The following is a 26191-nucleotide window of genomic DNA, read 5'->3' on the forward strand; positions in this document are numbered from 1 at the left end:
GAACGACGGCCTACAGGGACATCAGCCGGCAGGGCTCCCTCCGGGATCCTGAGGGGGGGCCCTGTCGCTCCGACTCCGACGAGCCTGGTTCATGCTGGGGCGAGTCGGGAGCTCTACTAGAGTAGAAGGAATTCTCGTCGAAGGGGTCGCTGGGGGCGGTTGTGCCATTAGCGCCGTGAACATCACTAGGTGGAAGAGGCTTAACAATCTCCAGGGCCTTATTCAACACGTCCGTCACGTCGAAGTCGGGCCTTGCCTCCTGTGCGGACGCCTTCTGCCTGGTCTCGAGCTTTCTCTGTTCCAGTTGTTCCCGTAACACCCTCTCCACCCTCTGCCGCTGCAGCTGGATTTCCGCTCTGATCAGGTCATCCGATTTGGTCAGGAAGATAGGATCGATCTCTGACGTGGGTTTCGGAGCTACACGCGTCGACGCACCGGCAGAAGGGGCGGTGGAGGAACTAGTCGCAGCCGCAGACGTCGCCTGCGGAGCTGACGATACGGACTTTGCCTGAGGCGTCCCAGCAGGCTCAGCTGAAGCTGTCGTGGTAGTAGTAGGAGTTTGAAGCGTCCGGGGAGGGCCCTTGCGAACAAACTGTGGGGGAACCTTCAACCTGGGGTGAGTTCCTGCAAATATCTCGTCACTGATCCTCAAGATCTTCTCATATTCCTTGACCTCGTCAACCGGTGACAGCGCACCTGGCGCGCCCGTGACGGGGACAGGAGGAGTGTCACTAGCAGCCATGACTTCGGTGCTCATGGATGCAAATCTGGCAGCAGTTACACCTCAGTGGTGAGAGGATTCTCAGCTGGCAATCATGCCCTGCAGCAGAGACGGATTAGCGATGCCAGCAGCTGCACTGGCTGCTGACAGGGAATGGACTGTGTGGAAGTCCTCAGTCAATTGCAGGATTGACGGAGCGACGTCCGTTGACGGCAAATGATCAAAACGTTGTTGGTGAGGTGGTTGGTCGGGAGCGAGTGCCCTAGTGGCCAGTCTGCCGCGCCTGCCTGAGGCCTCACTTCCCCCACTTGGAGACATCCAGATGACTCCAACCCGCATTTCGTCCGGTCATTCCTTCCAGGTTGTTGAGATTGCTTGCTTTCTGCTTTTATAGATTTTCTTTGCTGTGCTTGTCATAGAATTCTTTCGTTGTAACTGCTTCTCTCATATTGCATTCCCTGAAATTGTCGACTGCAATGGCGACCCAAGACCCTCCTATTGACTCAAGGCCGGTTTTCTTTTTCGATATTGATAACTGCGTATGTATATTCCGAAGCCAGCATCCGCAGAGAAGTCCTCCAGCAGTCACCGCAATGCTAATGCCATGGACGACCAGCTATATTCCAGAGGTCTGCGGTCGAATTCACGATTAACAGATGCTGGCAAAAACTAAAAGCAATCCTCTAGATACGAAGATCCATGATCTCATGCAAGACCTAATTGGTATTCCATATTAACTTCGCCGTGACGGGGGTGATTTTTGGCTTGTGTCGTCTTTAACATGCTATTGTCCTGCAGACCAGTTTTTCGTCAAGCATCTATCGTTGGGACTTGACGACGCAGTCATGCTCCACCGCAAGTACTATCGGGAATATGGTCTCGCCATTCAAGGTCTCACCCGTCACCATAAGATCGACCCGCTGCAGTTCAACCGCGAGGTCGATGACGCCTTGCCGTTGGATGACATCCTGAAGCCCGATCCGAAATTGCGGAAACTGCTTGAGGATATCGACCGCACCAAGGTAAAGCTATGGCTCCTTACCAACGCCTACGTCACCCACGCGAAGCGTGTGGTGAGGCTCTTGGGGGTAGACGACCTCTTCGAAGGAATAACCTATTGCGATTATTCACAGCCCCAGCTGGTCTGTAAGCCCAACACGGAGATGTGGGAGAAAGCAGAGAAGGAAGCAGGAGCACGTAGCATTGAAAGTTGCTATTTCGTCGGTTGGTGCATCTTGCCTCTGGAATCTTGGCTAAAAGGAGCAGAACTGATGGCAACTTTTATAGATGACTCTGCTTTGAATTGCAGGCATGCACAGGCCCGGGGATGGACGACGGTCCACCTGGTCGAGCCTCAGTTAAAAAAACCCAAGATTCCGCCATGCAAATACACGATTCGCCATCTTGAGGAGCTTCGAGACCTGTTTCCGCAGTTTTTCAAAAGCACGACATAGAGATGCTTGTCTCGATGCTGATGGAGGAAGAACAGAAAGATTTCCTACTGTTATTGTATTGTGCATGACATAGACCGGCTAATGATGTCCTTGTATGTACTGTACATAGATAGAAGCTTACATTCGAGGGCCTGGGCATAGGATATTCCATGTACATACATACGAAATCCGTATCGATCTCGTTATTGACGACATTCTTCGTCGGGTTCGTCATTATTATAGACGCATTCGAATCGCCACAGATGGGGCCATAACTGAGTATAAATGAAGGATGCAAATTATTTAGTGAATAACAGCAGGATGAGTTGTTGAGATATATATATATATCCATCGTTGAACTAATTTTGCCTGCCCTTGACGTCCACTACCACTTTTGAGAATTGACTTCAAAAATATTACACAACGAGAAGGCCAGAATGGATGCTCACTGCATTATACAGCTATATCACTGTACTTATCCTCGAAGTCGTCGATGTGATACCGATTGCTGCCTCATCGAGAGTTAGTGCCTCAGGCTGCCACAGCGCCAAGCGGGACTCGCGCGGCATCGCGTTGTCCGCCTTGGCACTCCTGAACAGGAACTCTCCATACAATCTGCCAGCAACCCGTCTACGAGCCGCCCAGCTCACCCAGTCAGCTTCCCTCGGGTCTTCGCAGTCGCTGACTGGCTTTTGATCGGCATTAATCGCATGAGCTGATACTTCCTCTCCTTCACCATGGCTGACCTCTCTCCCGGCCAGGTAGTCAGCTTGCTGGACGGCCGTCAAGCCACGGTCCGCTTCGTCGGATCGACTCATTTCGCGCCAGGAGATTGGATTGGAGTCGAACTCGATGAACCCACTGGAAAGAATGACGGGTCTGTGCAGGGGGAGCGGTATTTCGATTGCGAACCCGGCTTCGGGATGTTTATCAGGCCAACCGCTGTCGCGGCAGTCATCGGGGCCCGAGAACCACAAAAGCGCGACAGTAAACAGTTGTCCAAAGCAGGCAGCAATGGCGCTCCTGCAGGCAGGTCCCAGAGCGGCTCTGTGTCAGGGTCCAGCGCGTTAAAGAGAACAAGTGGAACAGCACCCAAGCGCCCGAGCGTGAGCGCGGCCAGCGCCTCGCCCGCTGCAAAAGTCGCTCCCGCAACGCGGAACGTGAGAGTATGACCATGGTGGTTCCTTCAAGGGAAACTGGTGTCTCTGCTGACGATGATGTGTTATATAGTCCCCGACCAAGTCCCCCACGAAGCAATTGGCGTCTTCTCGGCCACCCTCTATCGGCGCCAAACCCCCAGCTACTGCGGCCAAACCCAGACCCAGCGTCGGCAGTAGAGTCTCAATGGGACCGCCTCAACCGAGTGCAGCAGCATCGAGAATGTCACGACAGTCGTTGGTAGGGTCTCAAAGTAAGCTGGCCAAGCCGGGCGTTCCTGGCACGGGCTCCACAGGCGCGGGACCGGCGAAGCGTCTTTCCCTGCGGCAGACTGCTGCGAAAGGGCCATCAGAAGAAACAGAGAGTCGTGCAAGCGCTCCGTCTGATGCGAGTCCTGAAATTGGATCTCCGCGGGACGCTGAAGGGGAGGCCGAGGGAGATGCCGCGGCGCCCTCTGAGGTCACGACCAAGCAGCCCAAAGCAGCTTCGTCTCGCCCAGGCCTCTCCTCAACGTCGTCGCAACGGAGTTCGCAGCAAAGCGCAGCGCTTGCTAGGGAGTTGGAGGACCTAAAAACCAAATTGAAGGTGATGGAAAAGAAGAGAGCCGAGGACCGGGAGAAGCTGAAGACCCTTGAGACGCTCCAGGCTGAGAGGGACAAGTTCGAGGGAGTCATTCAGAAACTGCAGGCGAAATATCAGCCACAACAGGCCGAGCTGACTGAGTTACGCAAGAAATTACGGGAGGCAGAAACAAAGCTCGAGGAGGCAGAAAAGCAGCAGGCAGAGCATGAATCTATACTTGAAATAGCAACTCTCGACCGGGAGATGGCCGAAGAAACGGCAGAGGCCTATAAAGTGGAGTTGCAGACCTTGAAACTGAGACTCGAGGAGCTCGAGTTGGAGGTAGAGGTCCTCCGCGAAGAAAATGAAGAGCTGAGTCAAGTGATGGGCCCGGAAGAGAAGTCAAGTCAGGGATGGCTGCAGATGGAGAAGACCAACGAGCGGCTTCGAGAGGCCTTGATTCGCCTGCGTGATATGACCCAACAAACGGAAGCGGAGCTCCGAGATCAGATCAAGGAACTGCAGGATGATTTGGAGGAGTACTCGACCGTAAAGGCCCAATACGAAGCCACTAAGGAGAAGCTATTGGCTGCTGAATCCAATGTCGAGGACCTCAAACAACAGCTTGAGACCGCTCTGGGCGCTGAAGAAATGATTGAAGAGCTCGCAGACAAGAACATGCGATATCAGGAAGAAATCAACGAACTTAAAGCCGCCATCGAGGACCTGGAGAGCTTGAAGGAAATCAACGATGAATTGGAGCTGAACCATATCGAGGTAGAGAAGCAGTTGCAGGAAGAACTCGACTATAGAGAGGCCCTCTACAACGAGCAGTCCCGTAAGGTCGCTCAGCAGGATGAGATCATCGAGGATCTGGAATACACGCTGGCTCGTTTCCGCGAACTGGTCGCCAATCTGCAAAGTGACTTGGAGGATATGCGAGCGTCTCAACAGATCACGGAAACCGAAGCCAACGAGCTATCGATGCGATCAAGAGCAATGATGGACCTCAACTTGAAACTCCAGGCGTCCGTTGAGAAGTCACAGGCGAAAACGATTGACATGGAGTTGAGCCGTATGGAGGCGGAGGAGTCGGCTCAGCATCTGTCCATCGTGCAGCTCTACCTCCCAGAGTATTTCGACGGCGAGAAGAACTCCATTCTTGCCCTTCTTCGAGTCAAACGCGTCGGTTTCAAGGCGACTCTGATGAACAATACGATCCGGGAACGACTGGCGGATCAAAGCAGTTTCCAAACCGTCCAGGAAAATGCTTTTGCATCGTACGATGTTCTCGAGAAACTGCTGTGGATTTCATGTGTCTGCGATCGGTTCGTCCAGTTTGTGACCTCGTGCACCCCCGAACAATTTGCTACCTTTGAACGCGCTTTGTATGAGCTCGAACCGGTGGAGCGCACGCTGAATTCGTGGATCGATGCTTTGAAGAAAAATGAAATCAACGAGAAGAAATGCGCCGTTGAACTGCAGAGATCCATTGCTCTCATGACACATCTCGCAGAGACGCTCATTCCGGTCGAGCTGGCGACATATGCCGACGAGATCTACATGCGCGCGGTGTTGATCCAGGCTTATCTGGAACACACAGCCTCAGCCCTATCCCGACTCAAGTCTTACCTGCAAGCAAAGCTCCCCGCACCGGCTGAGGATGATGAGGAGGGTTTGTTTCTTTTCAACAAGACGGACGCACTGGTTAACCAGGCTCGGGGTCTGAAGGTGGTGATCACCAAAGTGATTCGATCTCTTGACGAATTGAAATCCAGAGCTCTCTCGTTGTCTGGTGATGCGGCTGGACCGTTTGAAACTACCGAAGAGGCAGCCAAGGCTCTCTCTGAGTTGGCGCGTCAACTCGGCGAAAATATCGTCCTTCTGCTGAGCGAAGAAGGCCGTACGGAGCCGTTTACTTATCCTGAAATCTTACAAAACATGTCGCAAACGGCGTTATCCCTGGTTCAAGCTCCCGCTACGGACGGTGAGGGCAACGATGCGCTTTCCATACTGAGTGGAAAACTGCGTTCTCTGACCGGTCAGCTGGAGGAGCTCAGCACGCATTCCTCTGATCTATCTCATACTGCCGAGTTTGAGAGAGGTCGCTTCCCCTGGATTCTCCGCGCGGAGGAGCTCAAATCCAACAAGACGATATCTCCGGATGCTGATGAGGAGATCCGTCGGTTGAAGAATGAGCTGAGTGAAGCGTCGACCGCTCTCGGGGTTAAAGACAAGACCCTGGAGGAACAGTCGATGAAAGTCGAACTGTTGGAAGCGCGGATGCGTGATGCCAACAAGAAAGCTGCTCTGGCCAAGGAATTTGAGAGTAAATTCCAGCAGATGCAGGAGAAAGAGACGCAGCTCCAGGAATCCGTGGAGAAGTTGACGAAGGATCTGCGGGCCATGGAGGCCGAGCGGGACGATTACAAGTCGCGTTTCGAGCGAGCCAAGAGAGCATCTGGCACAGCAAGCGCTGCCAATGGAGGCGTCGTTGTGGACAGCGAGGCAACCTTGGCCGCTATGCGCGAGAACGAGGCGCTCCGCGCCGAAGTCAGCAGTCTCCAGGCAGCTGTACGGTTCCTGCGCGAAGAGAACCGGCGCGCCAACATGCTCGATCCATACTCTGTGCAGAGATCCGTCAACATGTACTCGTGGCTGGACGCACCGCTCACTCAAGGCAAGCCAAGCGCGCTAGAGGAAGCGCGATACAACCGAGCGGCCGAAAGCAGAGACGTGTTTGCGCATCTGCTGAAATTGACCAAGGAGACGCCGGTTGCGGATCTTCAGTCGACGCTTCCGCAGGACGGCACCAACCGTCTCGTGTGGCGGCCTACCAAGTCGACGTTCAAATACCAGGTGCTTCAGCAGCGGGAGCGCTTCGAGCGCTGGGCGGAATGGCGCGACGACGTCGCAAGCCGCGAAAGGGAAGACGAGCGCATGATGGCCGCCAAGCGACAACGGGCCCTCCGCGAGCAGGAGGAGCGGAGACAGGCGCAGCAATCATCTACATCGGCCTCTCATCGCCGCAACACCCACGCCAAGACTCCATCCGTGAGTCTGGGCGGTTACGGGATGATGGGTCGGGCATGGCGGATCCTGGGTATGCAGCAGGAGATGGATGGTGGTAAGGAAGTGACTGAAGAGCCGGGCAAAGTCCAGATTGTGTCGTAGACAGGACACGCGGGCAGTCTCGGTCTTACCACTCGACTGGTTGCACATATTCATATGAATCGGTGTATGTATGCATGTATGTATCTATGTACTGCAGGCAGAGCCACTGTTATATACCTTTACATCATTTTGCTTGCTTTCTGTTCTTACACTTTTCCATTCACATCTCGCAGTGACAGTGACGGTGGGCAGAGAACTGGAACTGAATGAATATACCCCTTGCTTGCTTGCTTGCTCGTGATAGATAGGGTTATTTTTATTTTTATTTTCGTTTTTCGTTTCCTTTTTTGTCACTTCTGTCTGGATCGAGATACCTAGATAGATAATGATACCACTTTCGTTTGTTAAACGTTTGCTATTAATGTTACTTACGTACTCGGTAGGTTAGACTCAGAATGGGGATGCGTTGATGTGGTTGCATTCTGTCTATATACGGCAACATTTCAGGAAATCGAATCGAACTTGCCGTTTTCCACTGGCCGTTAAGCTTGGGACATGTTCGACCGCTGAGAACGTGGCCGTTACCTTTCTTTCTTTCTTTCTTTCTTTCTTTCTTTTTTTTTGCGGCAGGACCAAGTCCAGAAAGGGATACTTTCCCTTTAAGAGAACCACAAGAAAGAGGCACCTTCCAGACCTTCCACAATACTCCCGTAATGCTAATCCTAACTCAATTAATCATTGCTGTTGCTTCCGCAAGTACCTACATTAATCAGGCGTGTTTTAAGCCTGGTCAGGAATGGTCTGCTCACCGCGTACTCCGGAGTACGGAGTATGTACATTGACGGCAGCCGTTGTTTTAAGCTTGTTTTCTCTTTCTGGCTGGGTGCATCAACATCCCTGTCACTGTCCTGAAACTAATGCAGTCGCAATGATATTGTCACACGGCTGCTGTTGTCATTGAACAGCTTGTCAACAGGGATGATTTGTCTCTGGTTGCAGGTCCAGGCGGGGGTTGCTTTGGTCATACTCCACAGTACGGAGTAAATTTATAGCATCAACAGCACGTTGTTCTCTGGAAACATCCCAATCACCAAACCTGTTTGCCTGACTCTATTGGAAAGACCATCTTCTTTCCTCGATTTGCGCATCACCAAAGCTCAATAATGGCAGGATCCGCAGCAGAGAGTCAGCCCGGGGCACAAAATGATCATCACGCCCATCCTGCTACCATCGAGGTGGATGCTCAGGTTCGCAAAGTCTAACATCTTCCCCTGATTGTAACTATAATTGTTACTAATGACACCTTAGGCTACCGAGAATGATTCTTCTTATGGCAGAGAACTCTCGACCTACACTGCGTCTTTGACGTCTTCAGCGTTGGCTTACCGCCATGAGAATGGCAGGCGCTACCACGCTTACCGCGATGGCAGTAAGAGTCATTCTGTATAATCCCAGAGGATACAGTCTCACTGAGAGGTCCAAAACAAAAGGATACCTTCTCCCCAATGATGAGGAAGAGGCTGAACGCCTAGATCTGTGCCATGAGATGACGCTAACAATCATGGGGAGGAAACTGTTTTTGGCACCCATTGGGAAATCGCCCCAGCGGGTCCTGGATCTTGCTACTGGGACCGGGATATGGGCGATTCAGTTTGGTAAAGCAACCCATTTAATGAGCTGGAGGCTTATGAGACTTATGAGGAGTGAATGACTGCAGCCGATGAGTATCCTTCTGCTGAGGTCATCGGGAATGATCTGAGTCCGATTCAACCAACCATGTTAGTATATAGTAAGCATACCCTCCACTGTCAAACACCTACTAATAAGGTATACCTGGTCAATAGGGTTCCTCCGAATCTGAGATTCCTCGTCGACGACATCGAGGCAGAATGGGTTGATGACGGCACTCCATACGACTTCATCCATGCCCGTTACCTATGCTACTCCATCAAGGATTTCAAAAAGTTGCTGAAGCAATGCTACAAGCACACCAAGCCAGGAGGCTGGGTGGAATTCCAGGACTGGGATGCGCTGGCACGGTCTGAGGATGGATCTATGAAAGGCACGGCACTGGAAAAGTATTATGAAGCCTGTATTCCTGCCTTTGAGAAAGCAGGGTATCCTACGAGACCGGGTCCGCACCTTGAGGAATGGTTCCGTGAAGCAGGGTTTGTGGATATCCATGTCCAGAAGTACCGGGTGCCGGGGGGACCTTGGCCGAAGGATCAATATTATGTATGTGACACAGTCTTATATCGTATATAGATGGCTAACTTCCAGCTCCCGCAGAAAAACATCGGAACGTGGATGCTACTCAACCTCGAGTCTGCCTACAGGGCAGCTGCCATGGCAGTCCTGACGAGATTCGAGTCCTGGAAGCCCGAGGAAGTCGAGGTTCTTGCCGCGGGGGCTCTGCGTGATATTAAAAATCCTAAGATCCATGCGTTGGCCGACTTGTGAGTTGATTTACCTATATATACTTTTACTACTACGAGATCTTTATTTATTACTAACTGCCGGTCAACTATTAGTTATGTTGTGTATGGTCGGAAGCCTGAGTGAATTGAACTGCAGTTGTGCTGCAATTTCGAAAGCGTATCAATCTGCCTTCTTTTTCGCTCTGATTAGTCGGTCAGCTAGCTAGGTAGAAAAAATAATAAAAAAAAATACTGGATGAACAAAATTGAATATTATATATATTGCACGCTTCCTCGCGCAATATTCATCTCTTCCTCAACTTATTAAATCATAGTTATAACGGTAGATTAGATTGCTAGCAAATAATGAACGAAATTCGACTTCGTATAATTAATTTAATTTAATTGCTTGGATGAAAACTTCCACGTAGGCTGTTGTGATTGATAATGTCAGTCAATCATAATTAGGGCTACAGGGTATATCTGCATGTAAATGTAGATGTATACGTATCTATCATTAAAACTACCTCCTACCTACCTACTTAACTAAACTTGAGCTAAACTAACTACCAACCGACCTTTCTGTATTGAATGAATCCCCTACCTACGGTAGGAACAGAAACAAACCAACCAACCAACCGAACAGACAGACAGACAAAAACGAATAAGGTGCTTGCAGTGGTTCAAGTGAACCAACCGCCGTTTTTTTTTTCCCTTGAAAAACATGGAACAGAGAAAGCAAGGAAGCAAAAAAGCAAAAAGCAGGAAGAGCAGAAACAGGGACAGGGGGAAACGCGAAGGGAGGGAGTTCTGCTGCTCCAAGGAATTATTATTATTAGTTTGTGACGAAAAGCGGAGTACTCGGGTGGATGGGACGGGTTCAGGAATGCAAGGGAAGCTAGAAGCCGGAAGCTAGAGACAGGAGACGGGAGACAGGAGACAGGAGAAGGGTAGGATAGAAGGTAGAATGCAGGGGTATCATATGGGTATCTGAATGTGTTGTTGGGGGTATCGACAGGTTTGAGATAATTAGATGTACAGTGATGATAGGGTAAGGTGTGTTAGACGATCTAGAGGTGCGTATGGAAGAGAAGTTAAGGGAGATAAATTCTTAACACCCGTACGGCTCTAGAAAGCAACGCCGATACGAGTGTCCGGGAAGCGCCGATCATATTCGTATCCGCGCGGCTGCTCCTCCTCCTCCTCGTACACTCGCGGAAACGAGTCGACATACTTCGGGCTGAGCGGAATCTGCAGACCGGACTCGATCTCTTTGTAAGTCTGGGCCTCCGACATGGAGAACTGCAGCGTCGTCGTCGCGGCCGTGACGGCGCTCGAAAGCGAAGGCGATGTTCCATGCCCCGCAGTTACGGCCGTCGTTGTCGACGACATGGTCGAGCCGCTCATGGTCCGAGAGCGGCTGTGTTGGAGGACAGTGGTAGGCTTGGGAGATGCGGGCTCCGGCGGGTTGGAATTCAGTGGGGAGTGCTCTTGGATAGACGGCGATGCAGAAACGAATCTCCGCTTGCCAGCGCGGAAATGGTCGAGCGACTGTCTGTCAGAGGAAGGAGATGCTGTGGGCGTATCTGGGGTGGATGGCAGCGGTTTGTCGCGAACCGGTGATGATGATACCGGCTCTTGCACTCTGTCAAGTGGTGCGCTCAGCGGCCGCGTACGGGTAGTCACTGATGTGCCCACAGGAGGCGGGCTTCTCACGAGAGTCGAGAAGTGAGGAATTAACGGATTTGGAGCCTGTCTCTCGCGCTCCGTCATCAGTTCCAGAGTCGCCAGGGAACTTCGACGTGACCCTGAGCCCACAGGTTTTCGAGGCAGGTTAAAAGTAGCTGACTGGCAACGCCGTGCACGGTACATGTCAAATTGAGACGTTACAGCCTTTGGTGGAGGAGAGGGCTGTCTCAGTCCGTCCAGGGAAAATTTGTCGAATTCGGGCAGATCAGGCAGTTGGTTGCCCGGCATATAGATGCTGAGCTCCAGAGGCCGGAATGACCCAGACCCTACACGACTTTGAGGAGGTTCGACTCTCCTGAAGTTGGTTGGCGCACTGATCGTCGGCCGCTTTGGTGCTTTTCTTCTCACGAGCAAGCTGGCCCGGCTGGACGCCTTTGCAGCGAGATTCCGGCCCTCGCCTATCAATGTCGGCAATAAAGACACTCTCGATCGCGACGGAGGACCCGGGCTGGGCAGGTTATCGTAGAAGACCAGCTTCATCGGAGGAACGAGATGCGGCTGACTGTGACATATTTTCATCTCCCGCTCAACTGCTATCAACACTCGTCAGCCAGCCCATCCCTCAGCAGTATACATTCGGACATATCTCACCTCTGCTGCCCGTCGCCTGCCGATGACTCCCGCTCTGGCGATCCTCCTGGGACCACAAGCAAGACAGGCAGGACGAGAGCCAGGCAGCGAACATGAGTCCTGCTTGCTGCGTTGGGACCGTCATCGGCGGCCACTCAGCCTTTCATGACAGCTCTCCCATGAAGAACTCGAGTGAAGGATGAAGATCGAGCATAACAACCGCGAGGGCTCGCACAGCGAGAGAAAGACGACTTCGGCTCAGCCGTTGCAGCGCCTCCTCCGGGAAGAACCAACCCCGCCTGCGAGGAGTCGAGGACAGCGACGGCCACACAGATATACATGCTGCAGGTTACAAGCCAAAAGCGAGCAGCTGCATGGGCCTATGCCTCTTGCAGGATGGCCACGGGCATGCTGCAGCTGATTGCCGGCGTCCGCACGCGCTGGTGACCAGTCATCCCCGTCCGCGAGGTCGCATCGGAGGACGGCGCGAGGGGAGCTGAGCTGCATGCGAGGGCGCCATTCGCCGGGAAACAAAAGAGTTGCGCCGATCCCTTGGCAAGGGCTTCGCAGCGCCCGCGTGCAGCAGGCCTCGTGCGCGCGATAGGTTGATGTCTTAGGAGTTGGTTATCTCAGGGCAGTTTAGGCGTCGGCGCCGTCGATCGGCACGCGCTGCCCGCCCGCCTATCAGCGCCCGCGACCACAGCTTTGTTCTGCTTCATCAGACTGCAACAGGCCACGGCAGGCATCTCGTGCCAAATGAAGGGTTTCTCTACGGTGTTTCAGCGTGGTCTCGACCAGGCCGTCATTCAGCTCTATTCTTGTCTTCATGCTATCAATTGGATCCCACCAGGGTGTTTCACCCGTCATCAGCTAAACACGCGCATAGCGATTATATGGCTAACATCAAATATAGACTAGGAAAAGCCAAAAACAGATCTGTCTCAGGTGGAACGGAGAGTCCTGGCTCTTCTGCTCCACGACCAGGGTCCTTGTTATCTGCCCCAGACATTGTGTTCTTCATCAAAGGCCCCGTACTCCAGGTGCGGTGGCCGTGGGTATCTCTCTTCTTCGCTCTCCTCCTCCTCTGCGACAACGTTTGGCGATGCCGTGTCCGTGTTGGCTGGGACGTTGGCCTGTGTAGATTGGTTCTGGTCTGAACTGGCTTCCACGGGACCACCAGACGGTCGCCTGACAGAAGGTGAGCATAATAGGCAAAACATGGCTCCAAACGCGTGTGGTCTTACCGGAAATACCTCTGATCACTTTCGTTCCCTGCTGAGCCTAGTTCTCGCTGGGCTCGACTTCGTTGTTGTTCTTCAGCTTCCCGGTCTTCCACGACCAGATCCACCAGTTGGCTGCGGCCAGAGCGGGCGGAATTGGAAGGCCTCGAATCGTGCTGGGGATGCTCCGATCGCCGAGATTTGGAAGCTTTCGAGCTACTTGGGCCAGCGGCTCGACTCCCCCGTCTCCCATCAGAGACGTGGCTGTTTCGGTGTTTCGAGGCCTTTTTCACGACAGTGGCCTGCTCGTAATTCTGGTAGCTTGGAGTGCTCGGTAATTGCTGATCTCGAGGAACTTGGTTGGCCAGAATCACAGGATACTGAACGTAGTTAGCTCTCCGCAGCGTGACTCTGGTCCTTTTAATTCAACTTACGTTCCAGTCGCCAAACTCCAATTGTCGTGCACTCTCGAAGAGACGCTCATCTTCCTCATCCAGTGTGGTCTCTTCGAGCTCTCCATATGATCGATACCGGTCGATCACGCTGCCTCTCTTGGAGGTGCTCGGCGATCCGTTGCGGGTCCCCGCGCCAGCCAACAACGGCGTCCGGCTGTTGATTTCGCCGGGTTTAGGAATCCAGTACTTCCCCTTTCCTCCTCGTTCGTACCTCATTCCCTCCATCACTCTCCTTACCCGGGAGCTGGACTCCTCATGCGCGATGATGTGATCTCCGGAATCGAATAGCCGATATCCGTAGTTCTCGCGCCGGAGGGTCTGCTTGGTGTCTTCGATGAGATCCCGCACCCCAAATGCGTCTCGGATGGCGTATTTGACCGGCATTCGGGCCGCCGATATCCTGGCATCCGCATAATCGTGCCACGAGAAGGCGTACCAATGGGCAATTGCAAAGACAGGCATCTCGAAACAGATCAAGCTGTCTTGTATAGCAGCAGCTAGATTGTCGGGTGTGTAACCTGCAACTCCGTTGGGGATCGCACCCAACCACTGTAGGATCGACAGGAAGAACCCCTGCCAGTACGACGCGAAGATGATGAGTTTGATGCAGAGGAACTTGGGAACGGGGCGGAACGGCTTCAGGTCCTCGTGCATGCAGACCCAGAACAAGGCCAGGGAATACAGGCTCACGGTGACGCTGATATTGTACACGATTCCGGTCCAGAGGTACCCGGATGTCAGCCCCAGATAACCCTCTTGGAAAGTGTCCGTAGCCTTCATGATTATTGAGATGATTGCCAGGATGGGTTTCAACCACGTGTATTGCAGGATGCCCCGCTTGATCGCTAAGAACGTGTGAGGGTCGGAGATGTCGACCTTGGGAAGACAGTGATTAAGCGGCCAAGCATGCTGGACAGGCGGTCTCCCGTGGGTCATGATAATTAGGGCTCGTTCTCCGCCGAGGAAGTTGATAAGCAGTTGGAAGAAGGTGTAGATGGTAAAAGCCTGCATCAGGTCAGATATAAGCCCGCGCAGTTGGACGGGAAGCCATGCCTCGTAGACATCACGAATCGGGTCCAGCCAAAGTGAAGCCTGCAGCGAAACAATACTCGCCCACGACGATGCTGCGTATATCGGAACCCTAGCGACCGTCAGCTGCTCCCACTCTGATCCGGCACCGGTAGTCCAGTCACCCACATCAACAACAGCCGCACAACGTAGCGTTGGAGTAAGGGTTTCCGGTAGTTTTTCCTGGGCAATACCGTCAATGGATGTCTGCGTAAATGGCAGCCTCTGAACGTACGTTTGAAGCCATATCGACCTATCCAGGATGGCAATTTCCGGTTAACTTCCTCTGCCACCAGCCACGAAACGGACTGATCGGGCCGTACTCACACGAGAGACAGTAATGTGGCCACCAGAGAAGCCACACCGGAGACGATGACCACTGCGCGCGCAAGCCTCGAGCCTGTGCCTCCCGAGGAGGCACTCACATCCATTGTGGGTGTGGATAAGTGTCGCAGTCCTCGACCACGCGCTCAGGACCCCGGAGACAGGATCATTCCGCGTCTAAATGACAGCGCGCAGAATCCTTCTGTCGCGAACAGCTGCTAGAGGCCAGGAATGCCCACCGCCAGAACCACGTCGTGGTGGTGGAGCTGATGCGGTGTCAGGCAGGAGGATTGCCGGCTTAGTCTCTTAGAGCTCTCCGCAGCTCCACTGGCGACGCGTGACATTGCGGGACCGCATCAATCATTACGCTGCTCCGGCCCCCTGCTGCTCCCCTCGTCCACAAGCACTCTTGCCGGTTGAGGCGGACAAGAGGAAGCGAAGAATCATTTAGCATCGAAGACTACACGATGCGTCTGTCCTGGAGCGGTCGCACCAGCTGAGAGTCGCAATGTCCACGGCCTGCTCGAGAGCACCCACAACGCTCTTGCTGCCGCGGAGATGGTTTCGACTGACTTGAAGCTGCAGCCCCCCACGTCGGGTCCTCAGTTCAACTGGTAATGCTGGATGCCAGTGTATCCCCCGGTCTGGCCGATTTCTCACTCGTCTCTAGGTTCTTCCTGGTAGAGCTGATTGTTTGCGGCATCCTGTGAGCCCCAATTCCCCAGCTATACTCTTCCTTGCCGTGTCTAACGAGAATGCCAGCTCCCTGTTCTTCTTTTTCTACTTCAACCGCCTCTTCGCGACCCTTGTTTCCTACGGCGTTCGAGCGTACACGTGGCACTACTATCGTGCGTATGTCGACATCCAAGCTCTCCAGATCTCCTTACTGGGTGGGAGGATCTTCTTCAAAGGCATCCGGTACCATGGTGTGAACGAAACCATTCTGGTTCATGGCGGCTACGTGACATGGAACTACTGGAAGCGTGCTGTCAAACGAGTCGACCTTGCGAGGGCAAGTGGATCCAAATGTCGACCGGGTTCCTCGCAGAGAAACAGCGACGCGGTCTCGGGAAGTGATCACGATAGTGAGCATGCTGCTAACCGTGGAGAAACGGGTGGTGTGGCAGAAGCGGACCGTCTTCCTTGTCGTATAGTGATCACCGTCTACGGCCTGGAGTGGTTCATCTATAATCGGACCCCTGCGTATGATGATATACTCTCCGGGTTTGCCAGTGCCGGGGACCAGGATTCCGTTACGCATGGCTCAAGATCTCCTTCACCCGGAGCAAAATCGACAGGATATGCCAGCTCCCGGCAGGGCTCAGGGAAAGGCCTCTCCGCCCGGCCCACCCGAACGTCGAGCGATCCTTCTATCAGGGAAAGCTCCTCAGCCAGGAATAGTCATGCTGAATCTACCGTGTCGTCGGATCAGCATGTAGATGCGGTCGACTCGGACACAGAGGATTCCATTTCGAAATTGTTGCAGTTGCTGCCGGTCAAAGTGGAGTGCACCAAGGGAGCAATTGTCGCCGGGAACGAGAATACACGATCGGTTCTCACAGTGACATTTGAAAAAGCAACCGGGTTGATTGATGCGAGCGATGCAGGCCCTCTAGATCTCTATCGACAAATCTTCACGTTCGAGTTCACTCACCCCATCATTCAGCTGCGGCCGAACCCCGACTTTAAGTACCTTCAGCTTGAAGCGGCAGCTGCCCATACACTGAGTTCGATGCCTGTCGATGAAAAGCGAAAGGGACATAAGAGAGCCACTCTTTTCAATTACCAGCGCAAGAAACGTGAGATATGGCATAGCATTCGGGATCTGATTCCATATTTCCAGAAGTCGGTGGAATCGTTCCACGTCGACTCGCATCATGAGAGGGGTCCAAACACGATATCCGCTAGTCGCACCGGTCTTTCTCCCGAGACCAGATGGCTCGGTCTCACTCGGTACCTGGATGAAAACACAGATGAGCACGAGGGTTGGAATTCTGTAGAGTACGCAAGATTCTCAACGCTCGTCGACTGTCCCGCGTTAACGTTGACCTACTATTGGGACATTCCTGGAAGGGTTCCTTCCGAGCAAGCCGAGCTATCTTCTTCCATCCGGAAAGTATCGCAAGATATCAATGGAAGTAATCCTCCCGAATGGGGACTCGATTTGAAGATCGACGGCGGTACGATAAATTACGGCCCTTGGGCCGATAGGGAACGGGTTGGTCTACAGAACGTTTTCTTCCCCAATCCTTATCGGAGTGCCCAGCCCGCCGAGCCGCTGACACCAGGGGCCTGGAGACGAAGCACGGTATTCAGGGTTCGCGTAGAGATCAATCAAGACACAACATTGAGGATCCCAACTAGAGAGGAATCTAAAGACTGGCAGTGGAAAGGTCGAGCTGACGCCATCCGCGGGGTGTCAAAGTTGAAAAAGCAAAAACAGAAAAGACAGTGGCGAAACAAGGAGGGTGAGAAAGGGACAGTCGGACCTGAAATCCGTCCGTTTGGATGGCTCTCCCTGCGAGTATCTCGAGATTCAACTATAACCTACAATATGGACATGGTTCCTTCCAAGACGGGTTATCACAACTATCTTACCCTCGATCTTCGCGAGTCCAGGATGTCGTCAAGCGTCAATCATGGGCTGTTATGGCAATGTCCGCGTCAGATAATCTCCTGTGATCTTTCCAACTCGCTTACTTGGAATAGTCTCCATCAATGGGAGTTCAAGGTAGAGAGCCGCGACATGGAATTGTTCTTGTTAAGAGACCATATATTTCTTATAACAGACCTTGTCAGCGACTGGACCTCTGGCTCCGCTCCGGATTACTATACCTTTGTTCCGTTCATTTACAACATCAAACTTCTTTTTACCAACTTCCAGCTCTTTATGAATGTCAATGACTCGAACATCATCAACAATCCCTCGGACCTGGACGATAACACGTTTGTGGTAGTCAAAGGGAAACAGTTGACGTCCCATGTTGGGATACCTGCCACAAAGTATAAGCCTGAGGAAAATACCGTCACTTTCGAGCTAAAGCTGGAAGACGGAGGTCTTGATCTCTTGACCCCATTGTGGCACACGCTCCATACTTTCCTGAGGGACAAATCGGTTGCCACCCTGAATGATCTGATCATCAATGGCAGCTACACGTACAATAGTGCCACCTCATCAGCATTAACGGACACTCTTGTGATGGATATTTCTGGCGGATCTCCGAGGTTATATCTGTACGGGTTCCTAATTCGGTACTTCATGAGAGTTAGGGAGAATTATTTCGGCGAAGAGATCCATTTCCGAACTTTGGAAGAGTTTCAGGAGGCTGCTAACGCCCAGGAACCGTCGGGCGCACATGGCTTGAACCCAAATAGAAAGAGCAATGATCTTGATGTTATTCTTCGTGTCAACGTCGATAGCCCCTGTGTGCTCCTTCCGACCAATATCTACGATCATTCGAAAAGCCTCCGACTGACTGCCGCATCCATCGAGTTGGACATGCGATTCACGAATTACTACATGGACCTGCAAGCTGCTCTCAGTCCTGTTGAGGTGTCCTTAGAATCGCTGGATTCCAACGGTGCAGTCAGTGTCTCAAACACTCAATTGTTTATCGATGGAGTTTCGATCTACGGGCATCGCTTGTTTGGACTGCCGCCGACGGAGCCAACATACGTGTGCAACTGGGATTTTGAGGTAGGGAAAGTCGTGGGTGAATGCTCTCCGGACTTTTTAAGATCCCTGCTGGCGGCGCTGCGGGATATTGACTTCACTTTCGATGACCACGAAAACGCTCTACCACCATTGCATCCGGTTGCTCTCCACGATGTTACATTCCTGCGTGCAAGAGTTGCATCGGTTCACATGTCTGTCCTGGTGGATCGAACTGCGTTGATTCTTGGATGTGACGCCATTACAGTGCAGTTCAATGACTGGGCCCGGTGGCGATTCTCGAAACGACTATCCCTTACAGTTCCCAATATCACTGTTGCTGCAGTTGACCGTAAGTCGCCTGCGCGATGGCAGGGGAAAGGATACAGCTCTGTGACTACGTACGCCCTCTTTGAGACAAATGTCAAATTAACAATGCTGCACCGGAAGTCGAACTTTCACGAGGATCGCAGATTGCAACAAGAACACATAAGGTTGCATGATCAGAGGACTCATCGGACACCGTGGCTACTGCTCGATCCAGAGCAAGCTGATGGGATCCCGTCGTCCGGGAAGGGTACTAGAGTTGATCCGCCAGCGATGGTGGTTCCGTCTATGCCTGAGCCGGTTGTTGATGCGACAGCGTGGTCTGACATGTCGTCCTCAAGTTCTGCGTCGAGGTTTCAGAGCAGCCTGAAACATAAGAGTTCCTTTTTATCTTTGGGTGCTTCAAGTTCGCACAGCAAGAGCAGCATTCCGAAGGGAAGCATGTCTCGCTCTAAAAGCCAAATTTCCGAGGTTCGGTCGAATGATGATCGTGTCTCGGGTGACAAGGCTCGGCACTTCAGACAACGAGGGGAGACCAAGTTCTATCCTCACGACTCTCTGTCGGAAGAGCCGCAGCCCTCGATACTCGCTCTCTCTAGTCCATGGGCCATGCCACACTTTCACTATTACAAGGTTGTCCCAGACTCGACACAGCTTCCCCCTCTTCCTCCTGTTACTCGTGCAACTGAAACCTCCGTTAACGACCGTGATTTCATTGGAATTTCCGAAGATGATAAGACAACTCATGTGGATATCTTCTGTGAGCTTTCTCCAGGGCTCAGAGGGTTTTGCACTCCAGAATTCCTGCTTGCCCTGTCCTCGCTAGTTCAGGGATTGGAGCCTGTCGAACCAGTCGATATAATCGATTCGCTCCAAACGGGTGTTGTGTCCGATATCGTGAAGCATGAGAAAGCAATAAAATCGCCGAAAGCGACGACCAGCTTCTCTGTCCGAATTCCGTCCACAGTATTGAGACTCCTCAATTTGTCAGATTCCGAGAATGATTCTCAGTTTCAGTTTCAAGATGAATATAAGGTGTCTTTAACTCATCTCAAGGCGACACTTCAAACCGAGGTGGAACGGAAAGAGGATGATCTGGTGAACGGCATACAGCAGAACGTGGTCATCCATGCAGCAGCGGATATGTTGTCCGTTTCCGCTCTGGGTAAACGAGCAGATGCTTTTCAAGAACAAGCAGAGCTCAGCTGCTCCTTGAGAGAAATTGTCCTCTGGCTAGCGACCGTCCCGAGCACGCAGTCCCATCTTCAAATGCGATCATTCGAGACAGTGACATCGACGAAGTCGGTGGAGCCGCTCGCATTTTTGGTGCAACGAACTACGACCCTGCTCGATTCCATAACCTCCTCTTTCCAGCAAGCGTCTTCCAGCGTCGATCGTTTACGCTACCTAGTCTGGTCACTTACAGAGTCTGCTGCTGGCATCCCTGACCCGTTGTTCTTAACACGGCCTTCGTCTGTCCTCCGAGTGGCCCGGTCCCATTTGCGACTCCACGATTCATGGAAAATCTTATCTCGCTTGCGCAACATCTACAAGAACCTTTCGCCGGACAGGCAGCAAGCCCTGAAGACAAACTGTATCGATCTTAGGGACCCCTGTCCACCAAACGCCAAGTCCATGGTTATGGAAAGTTTTGATGAATGGCGCCCTTGGGACCTTGCTCGTGTTGAGAAAAGCTATGCAATGAAGAAAATCTGGGGTAACCTAGGCAGCAAACCCAACGATGACGCCCCTGTCAATTCAACAACCTTCTCATGTGCAGTCAAAACTTTCAATTTCGTCGTTGACCCTGGTCCGAAAGAGAGCGACTTTATTGTTGAGGGGCTATTCATTGCGCTTGCTGTCAGTTCACCAAAGCACCAAAAGGAGGCTACCTCGGAAGGGAACAAGGAAATCATAAGCCTGCGGTCATATTGTGCATCGGCGGCTTTACGTTTACGCTGGGAGATACTCGATCTTGTGGAAGGAGTTACAAGGACAATATCAAGTATCACGCTCGAATCTACATCACCCGCCGCAGCCACAGAGATTAAAGAGAAGGCACCCCTTGAGTTGCATGTTGTTCTCGGGGCTGATGTTGGATCTGTTACCCTCGATGGGATTAATCTGGGACTGGCATTGATGGGCTATGGGCTTAAAGGCTCGTTGGTCCATCGTCCACAACACGCGGAGGTGCAGGAACAGATGAGCGTTCTTCTCAGCGCCGAGGATTGTTCAGCCAAATTTTCGAGTCGGTCCAAAGTGCTGATGTTGTGGGAAATCTTGCGACCAAACGTCTACAGCTCCTATGTGCTGGATAGGAGTCTGGACAATGTGGTATACGACTGGAAGGTCGCGTGCTCGTGTCAGAAGTTCCTTTATGACATGAGAGAAGATCCCTTGGGTCTCATCCATACCGCGGATCGGGTCGTGGAAGATGAAGTGCGATATGTCCGTGACCTTCTCCAAAGACTTGAACTGCAGACGATGAGCCGACCCTCGACTCCTCCTGCTGAAAAGCCGGAGAAGAAGTCCGACGTCCATCAGTTCCATGTTGCTCTATTCCTGGATGACTATCAAATCAACTTCTGTCTTCTTCCATCTTTGAATTACGTAATCCATGGCGAGGTAGCTCGCATGTCCGTCATGTCCAGCAAAGACAGTGGGGTTGAAGTTGATTTCGACATCAAAAGCAACTACCACGTCTTTCAGTCTATGGAAGAAGGCAAACCGCAAACCGTGTCTGAAGTCCATGTGCCTCCAATCAACGGAAGGATTCTCGGGAGACTGTCGCCAGATCTCATCTGGCTGAAGGCCGACGTCACAGTCGAACTTATCAGGCTACAAGCCAGTGCGCTGCGCAGTCTTTTGAACGTCGTGAATCGCCCAGAGATATCTCACTTTGTGTCGGACTTCAAGGAAAGTGTGGAGGAACTTCACCTACATTTTGAGGATGTTCTGGTTCGGGAGGACCCGACCCCACGCTCTTCAGACAGTTCCAAGAGCCGTGAAATTCTCTACAACATACAGCTCACGATGGCGGGCATGGGGATTCACGCTCGCGCCCCGGGCCTGAGAAGTAAAGAATACTCTGCGGATATGGATTTCAGCTTCGGAGCCATGCAGATGCGCCTGGACAATGCCTCGGGACAAAGATATCCCTCTGGATATCCAGAATTCCATATCAACGTGTCTCAAATTGCCCTCGAGTTGAGGAGACAGGAGAAATCACAGGTTCGGCCTTATGGCAGTCTCGTCTTAGACGCCGGTATTGTGGGCACATCGAGACTGAACGAGCGGAACGAAATCGTGCGAGCATATCACCTGACCAGCAAAAGCCTGGATGTAGAGCTTTTTGCCGAAACAGCGTCTCTGGTGATCGACATTGCGGCTCATTTACAAGAACGTATCAAGACGCTCGATCTTTCCGAGGACATGAAGCGGTTCAGAAAATTGGGACGTCTGGCCCGGCCGCGGAATAAGGGACTGATGACGCAGGTGCCGGAATTTAAAATCACGGACGAGTCAGAACCGCAGTCACAGGCTTTGTTCAATGCCATGTACTCGGTGGAGTTGGCCAATATCCAGGCGAGCTGGATCATGGATGGCCCATGCGCTAAATCAGGATATCAGCCGGAAGATCTGGTGTTCTCTATCCGCTACGTGACTCTATCTACCACGAGAGAGAATGCTGCCAAGCTCCGAATCCAAGACATGCAACTGCAGATGACGCCCAAACATGAGGACAAACGGAAGCGGTCTCTGAATTCGGCTTTGATGCCGGAGATCGTCTTCAACGTCGCATATCTATCTACGAAGGAAGATCTACGGCTGGCCTTCCAGGCGGCGGGCAAGTCTCTGGACATTCGAGCGACCACCGAATTCATACTTCCTGCCAGTCTCTTGCAAAATTCCATCGCTTCCGCTAGTGAGAAGCTGCGCGAGGCCAACGCGATCTGGGCTACGTCGCCTTCCCAATCCAATAGCGGAAATGGAAAAGGTCTCTTTGGGAACAAGCGCCTGTCGTCTCTGCTCGTCGACGTCGACTTTGCTGGAGCCATCGTCTCGTTGCTTGGCAGACAGCTGGATGACCAACAGACACTGCTTGCGGCGACGGTGAGGGGCAGTCGACCTGCTGAGGGCAAATATGGACAGTATGTGCAGGGTGACTCGGCGACCACTGCCTCGCTCCGAGCTCCAGGTGTTGCGCTTAAAGTGCAATATGGCGATAGTGGGACCGAAGACCCAACCCTGAATGCAGAGCTGAGGGTGAGCCCTTCAAGCAACACTCTGTACCCCACCGTGGTTCCTCTTATCAAGCAGATATCGGCTAGCGTTAAGGAGGTGGTGGGTGAGCAGGATGAACCCAGACCGTCTTCCTCGAGCAAGCTCCAGCCGCAAAAGATGGTGCAGGATAATTCGCTGGACGCAACCAATCCAGAGACGATACTGGGCCGTTGCAAGCTGAACATCGGCCTGCGGATCTGTAAGCAGGAGTTCAGCTTAAGCTGTCAACCGATCGCCCGGGTCGCCGCCACTGCGCGGTTTGATGATATCTACGTGACTGTCAACACCGTCCAGTCTGCCGAGCAGCGGCGATTCTTCGCTATTCTCATTGCATTCAACGACCTGCAGGCGTCGGTCAAGCATGTGTATTCCAATGAATCGACAGCGAGCTTTGAGGTGAAGTCAATCGTCGTGTCGCTCATGAACAGCAAACACGTCAGCACCAGCAGCGGCATCTCTGCTATTCTCAAAGTTAGTCCGATGAAGATTATGGTCAACGCAAAACAAGTCCAAGATTTCCTCCTGTTCCGAGAGATCTGGGTGCCTTCTGGCGATGAGGCTACGTTCACCGCCACGTCCCCCAGCCCCTCAGCGGAATCACAGGCCTTGATTGTACAACGATATCAGCAGGTTGCATCGGCCGGTGCCTTTCCCTGGAATACGGCCATCGCCATCGACGAGCTCGATATCCAGCTCGATCTGGGACAGACACTTGGCAAGGCCGAGTTTACGATCAAGGACCTGTGGGTTTCGTCCAAGAAAACGTCTGATTGGGAACAGAACCTCTGCGCGGGATTCGACACCATGGCTATCGAAAGCAGGGGGCGAATGAGCGGGTCTGTGGAGCTCAGAAAGCTCAAAGTCCGGACCTTCATCAAGTGGCCGGACGAGACGCCAACCTCGGGCCGGACTCCGCTGATTCAGGCCTCGGTGGCCTTTGATGAGCTGCAGGCCAACGCGTCGTTCGAGTATCAGCCGTTCCTCGTGGCTGATATCGCCGCGTTTGCGTTCTTGATGTACAATGTCCGCAGCAGCACCCAGCCGTCCCAAGATCAGCTAGTCAGCATTCTCGAAGGCGACAAAGTGCAAGTCTTCTGCACGACGCTGACTGCGTCGCAGTCTTTGGCGCTTTTCCAGACGTGGCAGCGGCTGGTGCAGGACAAGTATGCCGCATACGAAGCCTCTCTGAAGGAAATTGAGCGGTATCTGCGCCGCAAGTCGTCGGTCATTAGCTCTAGCACCAACGCACCTCCCATTGTGACGTCCAAGAAGGACGAGAGCTCCGCGAAGGCACCGATCTCGCTGCATACCGATGTCGTTGTGACCATTCAAGCGATCAACGTTGGTGCCTTTCCCAGCACGTTCTTTGACAACCAGATCCTCAAGATGGAGGCCCTCGACGCCCAGGCGCGGTTTGCCGTCTCGCTGGAGGACGACAAGATCCACAGCGCCTTGGGACTTACTCTGGGTGAACTCCGCGTCGCCCTGTCCAGCATCAGTCGGCCGTCTGCCGTGGAGCTGGCCGAGCTATCAGTGGACGAGGTGGCTGCGCGGGCCACGGGGTCTCGAGGAGGCACGATCCTGAAGGTCCCCCGGGTCGTGGCAAGCATGGAGACGTGGCAGACGATGGCATCGAACGAGATCGAGTACATCTTCAAGAGCGCCTTTGAAGGCAAGGTCGACGTGGGGTGGAACTACTCTCGCATCAGCTTCATCCGCGGCATGTGGACGAGTCACTCTCGGGCGCTCGCCAGCCGGCTGGGGAAGCCATTGCCGCCGTCAGCCGTGCGCATCACGGGCGGACCTAAAGCGGAGCACGAGGGCGACGAGCAGCATGCGGATGCGGGCGAGGGCGAGCAGCAGAAGATCACGGCGGTGGTCAACGTGCCGCAGTCCAAGTACGTCTACCGGCCGCTGGAGCCGCCGCTGATCGAGACGCCGCAGCTGCGGGACATGGGCGAGGCGACGCCGCCGCTGGAGTGGATTGGGCTGCACCGCGACAAGCTGCCGAACATCACGCACCAGATCATCATCGTGACGCTGCTGGAGGTGGCCAAGGAGGTAGAAGACGCGTATTCGAAGATTCTGGGGTGAGAGGACGGAGTGGGTGTCTCGAGATTGATCATAGATGGAGTTTGGCTGGCGTATTTCTGGGTTTGGGGGATTGTTCCTGTATACGTATTTATTCTATGGCTTCTACTCGAGATGCATTATTATTGTACCATAGCAGGCTGCATTGTATATAGAGATAGAGGTTTAATTGATTCTTAATTTCTTTTCTTTCTCGTGTCCGCTTAAGTCCTTTAAGTCCGGCTGGCGGTGAGTGGGCCGGGATCACCTGCCCCTCGCTCGCTGATTGGCCGAGCCCCTCGTTGGCCGCGAACGGCAACCGTGGAAGCCCCTCGCGGGCAGAATAATAATTGCTGCTCTGTTAATAATAATAATGTCTGTCATGACAAATGCTGAACAGTCGTCTGGATCAGTAATTGACAAGCGCTGGATCACGGTGGGCAGGACGACTGTCATTGCTGCCTCCTGCCCTGGTGCTCCAGCAACGCACACGCATTGTACTGTATGTACAGTACCTAGGTAGAGTCACTTGTGAGCAGTATGAGTAATCCGATTACATCAGAGGCAACGCTTCGAGTCATCCGATGACTCTTTGTATTTTCCTCTGTCAAGGCTGGCTGGCTGCGTCGTGCGAGCGAACCGCTGCATTGGGGCATGAGGGGCTGCGTAGACGAGGGGCAGGAGAAAAAAAACCAAAAAACACGAAGACAAAAACTGGAACGTAGCAGAGCTGCCAGACTCGCACGAATGAAAAAGCGAGCAGGGTTTGTGGTCTGGCAGTCGGCAAAATCCTGCCTGCCCAGCGCTGGCCTTCCCCACTTCCGCCGTTTTTCCCTCGCCTCGCCTGCTGCTGCGCACACCTTTCCCTCTCTCTCTCCCCCCCAGCTCTCTTCTCATCGCAGGAGTAGCGCAGACAGGTTCCCTCTCCGCTAGAGCCCCCTTCAGGTCGAGCCAGTCCTCGATCCTGACTCTCTGTGTGTCGCTTTCTGCGCTTGGTGGTCCCTTTCTTCTTCTTCTTTTTTCACATCTGATCGCACAACCCCGCCTCTAGGGCCGTTGAGAAAAAAT

At 53.0% G+C, this 26191-nt stretch overlaps 8 protein-coding genes across 8 annotated transcripts; 5 read left to right on the forward strand and 3 right to left on the reverse strand.

Annotated features, from left to right (window-relative positions):
- Positions 1–10: 10 nt before the first annotated feature.
- T310_7378 (uncharacterized protein) lies at positions 11–742 on the reverse strand (the record flags this gene model as incomplete). Its single annotated transcript, XM_013469816.1, has 2 exons — positions 11–537; positions 697–742. 2 exons carry the CDS (start codon positions 740–742, stop codon positions 11–13), a joined length of 573 nt encoding a protein of 190 aa, XP_013325270.1.
- Positions 743–1566: 824 nt separating this feature from the next.
- Positions 1567–2083, forward strand: T310_7379 (Uncharacterized protein; the record flags this gene model as incomplete). The annotated part of the gene is made up of 2 exons (XM_013469817.1): positions 1567–1867; positions 2031–2083. The coding sequence occupies 2 exons, from the start codon at positions 1567–1569 to the stop codon at positions 2081–2083; spliced, it is 354 nt and encodes a 117-aa protein (XP_013325271.1).
- An 808-nt stretch (positions 2084–2891) lies between these two features.
- T310_7380 (uncharacterized protein) lies at positions 2892–7047 on the forward strand (the record flags this gene model as incomplete). Its single annotated transcript, XM_013469818.1, has 3 exons — positions 2892–3049; positions 3184–3314; positions 3557–7047. The coding sequence occupies 3 exons, from the start codon at positions 2892–2894 to the stop codon at positions 7045–7047; spliced, it is 3780 nt and encodes a 1259-aa protein (XP_013325272.1).
- Positions 7048–8150: 1103 nt separating this feature from the next.
- On the forward strand, positions 8151–9549 carry T310_7381 (uncharacterized protein; the record flags this gene model as incomplete). The annotated part of the gene is made up of 6 exons (XM_013469819.1): positions 8151–8234; positions 8296–8416; positions 8705–8765; positions 8832–9222; positions 9253–9443; positions 9519–9549. 6 exons carry the CDS (start codon positions 8151–8153, stop codon positions 9547–9549), a joined length of 879 nt encoding a protein of 292 aa, XP_013325273.1.
- Positions 9550–10532: 983 nt separating this feature from the next.
- Positions 10533–11838, reverse strand: T310_7382 (uncharacterized protein; the record flags this gene model as incomplete). The annotated part of the gene is made up of 2 exons (XM_013469820.1): positions 10533–11419; positions 11745–11838. The coding sequence occupies 2 exons, from the start codon at positions 11836–11838 to the stop codon at positions 10533–10535; spliced, it is 981 nt and encodes a 326-aa protein (XP_013325274.1).
- Positions 11839–13368: 1530 nt separating this feature from the next.
- T310_7383 (uncharacterized protein) lies at positions 13369–14897 on the reverse strand (the record flags this gene model as incomplete). The annotated part of the gene is made up of 2 exons (XM_013469821.1): positions 13369–14719; positions 14794–14897. 2 exons carry the CDS (start codon positions 14895–14897, stop codon positions 13369–13371), a joined length of 1455 nt encoding a protein of 484 aa, XP_013325275.1.
- A 510-nt stretch (positions 14898–15407) lies between these two features.
- On the forward strand, positions 15408–18996 carry T310_7384 (Fermentation associated protein (Csf1); the record flags this gene model as incomplete). The annotated part of the gene is made up of 3 exons (XM_013469822.1): positions 15408–15496; positions 15553–18794; positions 18950–18996. The coding sequence occupies 3 exons, from the start codon at positions 15408–15410 to the stop codon at positions 18994–18996; spliced, it is 3378 nt and encodes a 1125-aa protein (XP_013325276.1).
- A 1912-nt stretch (positions 18997–20908) lies between these two features.
- On the forward strand, positions 20909–25147 carry T310_7385 (Fermentation associated protein; the record flags this gene model as incomplete). The annotated part of the gene is made up of 1 exon (XM_013469823.1): positions 20909–25147. The coding sequence occupies one exon, from the start codon at positions 20909–20911 to the stop codon at positions 25145–25147; it is 4239 nt and encodes a 1412-aa protein (XP_013325277.1).
- Between the last annotated feature and the right edge of the window lie 1044 nt (positions 25148–26191).

Source organism: Rasamsonia emersonii, assembly GCF_000968595.1.
Source record: "Rasamsonia emersonii CBS 393.64 chromosome Unknown ctg1118621760535, whole genome shotgun sequence".
NCBI lineage: Eukaryota > Fungi > Ascomycota > Eurotiomycetes > Eurotiales > Trichocomaceae > Rasamsonia > Rasamsonia emersonii.